Source organism: Zeugodacus cucurbitae, chromosome 5, assembly GCF_028554725.1.
Source record: "Zeugodacus cucurbitae isolate PBARC_wt_2022May chromosome 5, idZeuCucr1.2, whole genome shotgun sequence".
Lineage (NCBI taxonomy): Eukaryota > Metazoa > Arthropoda > Insecta > Diptera > Tephritidae > Zeugodacus > Zeugodacus cucurbitae.
This window is the reverse complement of record NC_071670.1, coordinates 71,461,278-71,468,665: the sequence shown is the minus strand read 5'-3', so window position 1 is coordinate 71,468,665 and position 7,388 is coordinate 71,461,278. Positions and strand designations below refer to the sequence as shown.

Sequence of the window (7,388 nt, the reverse complement as noted above, 5' to 3'; positions counted from 1 at the left end):
ATGAAAAGAGAAAAAAGTTGTCTGGGCGATATTCGCATAATCTTTTTTACGTATTCGACTTATTAATTTTGTTGTTGTTTTTGCATGTACAATTTTTAACAAGAGATAGTGCGCAGATAAATTACGAAGATTTCATCTATTGCATATGAAAATTCTATTAGAAGAATCTGTGTCAACATTGCATTATAAAGGTTTGAGAAGGCACTAAAATTTAACTATTGTGAATGGTATATAGAATCATGAGAAAAACAGAACACACAATAACTAGACAATGGAAAGCGTAATGAAATAGGAAAGGTCTCGTTTTGTGGTGCAGGATTCTTGAAATTGATAAATTCTGCTTATTGAATATTCAACTCAAAGAGAATTACTAGAATATGAATTAATAAATTGTACATTTCCGAAACATATATAATGGATGCTACTGGAGATCAGTTAATTTTGGCCACAGGTGGCTATGACCACTCAATCAAACTGTGGCAAGCACATACCGGCCACTGTATACATTCAATGCGCTTTGTGGACACCTCAGTAAGTTCTAGAATATAAAAGTATGTTATAGCCGTTTTTATCTTCGTATTCCTATATGTATACTGGATAGGAGGGCGTTTTGTACAAATGTAAATTTTATATATTTTGCAGCAAGTAAACGCACTGGACCGTACCCCCGATAAAACTCGGTTGGCTGCCTGTGGATATCAGTGTATACGCTTATATGACATGGAAACCAGCAGCACTAGTCCGGTCATAAACTTTGAAGGTGTTCAAAAAAATGTGACGCGTCTAGGTTTCCAAGAAGATGGTAAATGGATGTTCACAGCAGGAGAAGACCACCGTGTTCGCATATGGGATATGTTGTCATCACAACCACACTGTTCACGTGTTTTTGACTGTCAGGCACCTGTAAATGCCGCTTGCTTGCATCCAAATCAAGTTGAAATCGCAATGGGTTCTCAAAATGGTGGGGTATATTTATGGGATGTGAAATCTGAAGTTCACGATCAGCTTATACCAGAAGTAGATGCGTCCATACAAGATGTGGCAATCTCACCTGATGGCCAATATATGGCAGCCGTTAATAATAAAGGAAACTGTTATATTTGGTCGCTAAGTTCGTCGCCAAACCAACAGTTGAGCATACTTAATCCCAAACTAAAAATAGCCGCGCACAAACGTTATGTGCTGCGCTGTAAATTTAGCCCCGACTCACGACTGCTAATAACTACCTCAGGCGATGGAACTGCAAGAATCTGGGAGACTGAACATTTTACTATGTGGCGTGAATTGAGCGTAGAAAACTATTGGGTGTGGGATGCCGCGTTCAGTGCCGACTCCAAATATGTATTCACCGCATCGTCGGATGGTATAGCTCGCTTATGGAAGCTACAAACGAAGAACGCGGAACGAAAGTACACGGGTCACACCAAGGCCATCACCGCTTTATCATTTAAAGATGAGATCGTCTCAGAATAACAGGAAGTTAAAGGGAGTGAAACGAACGGCGCGTGGTATGAAGCAAGAAATCAATATAATCGCCGCAAAGAGAAGAGAAGTAAACGAAGTGGTGGATTATGTTGCTTATTTACTGCGTACGTTAGCGGTATTTGAAATTCAAATATATCTGAAGGCAAGAATGTATTTCGAAATACACAACATTGGAAGGTGCGATTCCCACTTTTCGATAGCAGCACTTTTCTCCTATTTTATTGAAAGTATATAGATAACAAACTAAAATCTAAATGAATACCGAATTAAGTTAAATTTAATAATATTTATAAAAACATGCTGATGCAAATAAAATGTTTAATACCATTTTAATACAAAAAATTGGGAGTTTTTTGCACGAAATATAGGAAACCGGAATCAATTAAAATTTTTCTCCTAATTATTAAAGCTATTACAACATTTTTATTCAACATATGGAATATCTTTAGCGACGTTCCACTCTTTTATAGGATCTGGATCATCACCAAGAGTGTAGCCCAAAAAGCAAGTCACATCAGTCGGTTTACACGTGGGATTGAGCAATAACATAACTTGATTGATCGGAGTTGCAGGGCGAAATGGTTTATGCGGCGGCATGGTAACAGAAGTTGGTGGTAACAAGCGCACTTTACACGGCTGAAAATATAAACAATACTTCAGTTTTTTTTGCATTTATCGTTAGTATGTATAGACTAACCTTATGTACACTGGCATCGAATCTAAAATTCTGCACTGGTAATTTACTTTTGTTGCTCACAGAGATAACTATTACCGAAACTTCCTTACTGGGTCGATCCTTAGTGAAAGTCAACATCACCTTTATATCGTCATCGTCCCAAAGTACACGATCACCAGGAGCGGGTTCTACTTTATCCAAATCTATCTCAATATCAGCTAAAGGTATTGTTTGGCGTTTAATAGGCGATTCTTCTTTAATATTTTCAATATCAATTGTTTTTGATATTTCTGCCTCCGCTGCCTCAGCGTCACAAATTTCACTTTTCGTCGATATTATTAAATCATCATCTGACTCAAATCTTTCGTTAGATATTTTTTCCTCAGACTTTTCCTGGTGTACCACATTTTCACTGTTATTTTGATCTTTTTGTAAATTTTTGGAATGTGTTAAAGAAATAGGTTTGCATTTTAATTTTTCCTCAGCCAAGGCATTTAAAGTGTGTTTCTCTGGGGTTCTGCAAAATTGCATATTTTAAATATCTATATTTAAATGTAAAATTAATTCAGTGTAATACTTTAAAAAATGTTATAAAAAATATTTTATTTTATATCAGCAGTTCTTTAAATATATCTACCTTTTAAAACTGTATACACGATCCAAGTCTCGCAAAGATGCTTGAAAAAGGTCTTCACTCAATTTGTCAATAGTGGGCATTTTTCGGAAAGAATTTTTATCTGCCTCAACATCTGCATCTTTCAAGGCACTGGATAGATCCGTTTTGGCACTAGACACAGGTGTGGGTTCTAATATATTACTGCTAAATACATCACTGATGTTTTCAGCTTTCGCCGGTACACCACCACTTAACGCAGAATCAACATCAAATATTGATTTTAAATCATCAAGTGGATTTGAAATAGTAGGAGGTTCGGCATTTCTCTCAACGGAAGTTCCAGTTGCACCAAACATTTCCAGGTCGACAATTGATGAAAATGTTGCCGTGGTTGAAGAGGATGCAACATTTGTTTCATCGCCAAATAAATCTGATAGTAGATCAGCATTTCCACTTTTCAGGGGATTCTCTGAAGCATTTTTTGGAACTTTTGCATCAATAGTACTATCCAAGGAAATATTGGTTTGCTGGGTTTGCGTTGGTGTTCCCACCGAAGTCTTGAATCGCTTTATAACATTTTGTAAGGAATCATTAATTTCTACTGCATCAACTACACAAAAACGTTCATCAATATTAATGAGTACTAAAAATTAAATCAATATTTTTTGTTTACCAATTAATGATTCGTCGCAGCTTTCCAATAGCGTAGGCAATCGCTCCATTGTCGGTTTATATTTTTTGCACGAATGATACAATTCCCGCATTACAGATATGCTTTCGCTCTGCTCTTTGACATCTTTACCTTCAGTTTCGTACATGTTAAGCATTTCTTCTAACAATTCGACGGTGTTTGTAACCTCTTGCAAGAAGCTTTTATGTTGTATCATAAAATCCATGCGACGGGCATCCTTGTAAAGTAAAAAAAAATATATTTACTTCAGAATAACAAACTAATGCACTACTTACTTGTTTCACTCGATTTTGTATTAATAAATTTGCTCTTTTATAATTCTCGGGATCTTTACTGTTAATGAGCATAGATAACATTTTTTCGTCAATGCCTAGTGTGCTTTCACGCTTAGACTCCACAACGGGTGTAGTTGATTGATCCACTTCGTTTTCCAAGCAAAGCTTCTTGTAGACTTCTTGGATCTTGGTTTTTTGAGGATACTCGGCTGTCCATAGTAAAAGACACTCAATTATCCGCTTCTTGATAGCTGCTGGGGTTTCCCCACCTTGAAACTTTTTTGAAACAAGATAAACGAGTTCATTGAGAAATCGAAATTTTGCGACTTCTGCCTGAAATTCTGGCCCACATTTACTCATACATTCCTCTAGTAACTAAAACAAATTTTATAAACATAAATTATTCCAAATTAAGTGCATTACAACAAACATTTATCGCTCTTGTGGATTCAGTTATATCTTTGGAGCGAACTTTCGTCATAATCATTTTCAGCGCTTTGTCTACGAGGATTGGATTACTCCGCACGACCATACAAAACATCTGTGAACTTAGCTCATCTATATTTTCACGACTAGGATTTGTCGCTCGATCTTTTGTGGTAAAATACAAACACCAACAATAATCATAATATATCTTCACTATTTTTTATTAATATGTATTTTATGACAACTCACCTAACATTTCTTCCATAATATTTTCGTTGGTAGTCATTTTGGCTAATTAAATCCTTATTTTAAAATTTTTCAGATATTTTACTTTTGTATTTTTGCAAAGTTCTCTTTATTCATGCCGACATCTGTGAGTAATGAATTTTTGACAACTTTTACTGTGAACGAGCTTTATATACTGAGGCGACCTCCTTTGAACACACCTATCACAACTATTGACATTTATTCAATCGATACAAAGAAAATATCATAATATTGCGGAAGACATAAATTTATAAAGATACATCTTTAAAGCTTTACTAAATTTATTTTAATGTCAAAGTGATCAATATGTGTTACAATTAGATACAAATTTTAACATTGTTGGATTTTATCCATCTAACTTTCCTTTGGTGAAAGTTACCAATATTGCGAATTAGTCTGTGCATCTCACATCGATTTCAATCCAATGGGTGCATTTACGAGTCGACAGAATGGTGCAGTGGAGGAGGCAGAGCAACGAAATTCAACTCATGCCTACAAATATCCTCCCCGGTCGGGAAACTTTTTTGGGAGCCACTTTATTATGGGAGGAGAACGTTTCGACACACCCCAACCAGAGTCTTACTTATTTGGTGAGAATGCCGATTTGAATTTCCTTGGCAGTCGCCCCACAGCATTTCCTTATCCCCCTCCTCAAGCCAGTGAACCAACTAAAACGCTGAAAAGTCTAGTAAACATACGTAAAGAGTCAGTACGATTTGTTCGGGTTTCCCCCGAAAAACAAGAAATCGTATCCGCCAACACACACATAGATAATATCGAAGGTAATATGATCACCAACGAACTCGGTGGATGTGGTGATGGCCCGGTACAACCCGGAGCTTATTCTTATAATATCGAGTTCACTTTCGATTCGGATGCCAAATGCGCCATAACAATTTATTATTTTTGTACTGAGGAAGTAAGCCCCAGTGGCGTTACACTTGTCCCACGAGATGGATTAACATCTGAAACGTACCACTACGAAAAGGGTATAAATCAATTCTTCTCCCAACCGAGTCACATTTTCAATCCGCAACTAATCCCTGAGGATGACTTGGTCTACAATCAGACAAAAGAACAATATCCAGTCGCTATACACTGTGTGGTAGAGGAAGGTAACGAAGACTGCAGGCAATCGCATACAACCATATGCGTCATTGATCACCATCCTGAAACCAACAGTTATGTTTTGAGAGCTCTTAAGCAGAAAATTTTCGTTGATGGCCTCTGTTATCTGCTACAAGAAATATATGGTATCGAAAATAAAGTAATTCTATCGAATAAATGTCTTTCACACATTTCTTATAAGCTTTCTATATTTTAGGCTGTCAACAAAAGTTCCATCGATGAAGAAATCGATGACCATGGCAGTGAGTGTGTTATCTGCATGAGTGAAACACGTGACACGCTTATACTACCTTGCAGGCATTTGTGTCTATGCAATTCCTGTGCGGACTCCTTACGTTATCAAGCGAATAATTGTCCTATCTGTCGTGCCCCATTCCGAGCACTTCTGCAGATACGTGCTGTGCAAAAAGGAGTTAGCTCTCACACATTACATCAAAATACACCCTCCTCGGCACCAGGAGAGCCAGCCCCTTGTGATCAACACATACCGCCCGGCTACATTCCAGTATCACTTATAGAGGCACTCAATGGCCCACCACAATTTGTGGGTAGACCCCGTACGAATGACAGTGATATGGCCGATGGTGTGGCACATACCGCCATGGTAGTTGAGAATCATAAGGCAACATCACCTTTAAAACCCAACCAGCGACGTTCTAAGATCAAGAAAAATGTCTCGACTTCGACAAATACGAATGAAGTGGGCACCATTACAGCTACAAGCAACACAAACAACCCGACACTCTCTGTAGTGGAAATATCAAATGAAAATGGCTCAACAATGGCAGTACAGAAGAAAACACTTCCGTCAGAAACAGAAACACAGCCGAACACCAGCAATTCACAAGATAAATTGCACATTGTTAATGAACGTCAGAGTTTGAAGGTGCCAAAAAAGAAACATGCTTCAAATTCAAATAGTATAAATTCGTCGCCATCGCAAAATGATCTCGACACCGATGACAGTGAAAACGAAAAGTTATCGCCGCTACTAACTCCCGATAATAAATCTAAATCCACAAATATTACGCGAAGCAAGGAAGTAATTGGTATCAACAATGACAGTGATAATGACGTGGCTGATGGATTGGAGATGAAATCCACCGCTTCATTGAAAAAGAGCGCTATTAGCGGCAATGCTGAGACCGCTGTCGTCAATGCGGACGACTCCGATTATTATACGCCTGAAGACACGCAAAACTCCATCTTAAGTCCCTTGTGCCCAGAGCGAGAACGAGAACGACCGAAAAGTGGAGACAAATTGGGCAGTCTTAAAGGAAATGCAGGCAGTTTTAAAGGCACAAGCAACTTAGCCAAAAAGAATCTTCATAAGAAATCAACATCGGTTGGGAACATAGTTGGTCCAGGCAACACCACAGCCAATGTCGGAATACCCAGTAATATGGCAGGCGATATGAAAGGCAACGTGAGCTCTCTACCAGGTATTCCTTTGAAAACATACGCGGATATTGAATTTAATGATCGAATGAATGTTATGTTTTCCTCAGATATGTTAGACAATCCGATAAGCGGGAATACCGCATCTACGCGCAGTTCCAGTGACAGCTACTCTTCGAGTTCATCAACCAAACAACTGTTAAGCTCGAATCCAGCTAATGTGGCTGCTAATATAATAGTCGATGATAAGACTGCTCTTCAGAATGCAGTTAATGTTTAAGTGATTGGAAGAAAAGTGTACTATAAGCCACATCTTATTTAAATATTAATATCTTACAATACATACATACTATATTGGAGAAGGGAATTTCAAACAAGTTTTTTTAGAAATGGATAATGGTAGTATTTACACCAGCTGTGTACCCC

The 7,388-nt window shown here is 37.8% G+C and overlaps 3 protein-coding genes across 3 annotated transcripts; 2 read left to right on the top strand and 1 right to left on the bottom strand.

Annotated features, from left to right (window-relative positions):
• Positions 1-248: 248 nt before the first annotated feature.
• LOC105217683 (protein LST8 homolog) lies at positions 249-1,827 on the top strand. The gene is made up of 2 exons (XM_011192810.3): positions 249-531; positions 643-1,827. Exons 1-2 carry the CDS (start codon positions 415-417, stop codon positions 1,471-1,473), a joined length of 948 nt encoding a protein of 315 aa, XP_011191112.1. The 5' UTR covers positions 249-414; the 3' UTR covers positions 1,474-1,827.
• Positions 1,664-4,581, bottom strand: LOC105217682 (ADP-ribosylation factor-binding protein GGA1). The gene is made up of 7 exons (XM_011192809.3): positions 4,419-4,581; positions 4,174-4,334; positions 3,744-4,118; positions 3,451-3,685; positions 2,799-3,387; positions 2,183-2,678; positions 1,664-2,121 (listed from the first exon to the last, which is right to left on the bottom strand). The coding sequence occupies exons 1-7, from the start codon at positions 4,453-4,455 to the stop codon at positions 1,909-1,911; spliced, it is 2,106 nt and encodes a 701-aa protein (XP_011191111.2). The 5' UTR covers positions 4,456-4,581; the 3' UTR covers positions 1,664-1,908.
• Positions 4,582-4,643: 62 nt separating this feature from the next.
• LOC105217684 (E3 ubiquitin ligase Rnf157) lies at positions 4,644-7,307 on the top strand. Its single transcript, XM_011192812.3, has 3 exons — positions 4,644-5,703; positions 5,761-7,006; positions 7,073-7,307. Exons 1-3 carry the CDS (start codon positions 4,861-4,863, stop codon positions 7,240-7,242), a joined length of 2,259 nt encoding a protein of 752 aa, XP_011191114.1. The 5' UTR covers positions 4,644-4,860; the 3' UTR covers positions 7,243-7,307.
• Positions 7,308-7,388: the final 81 nt, after the last annotated feature.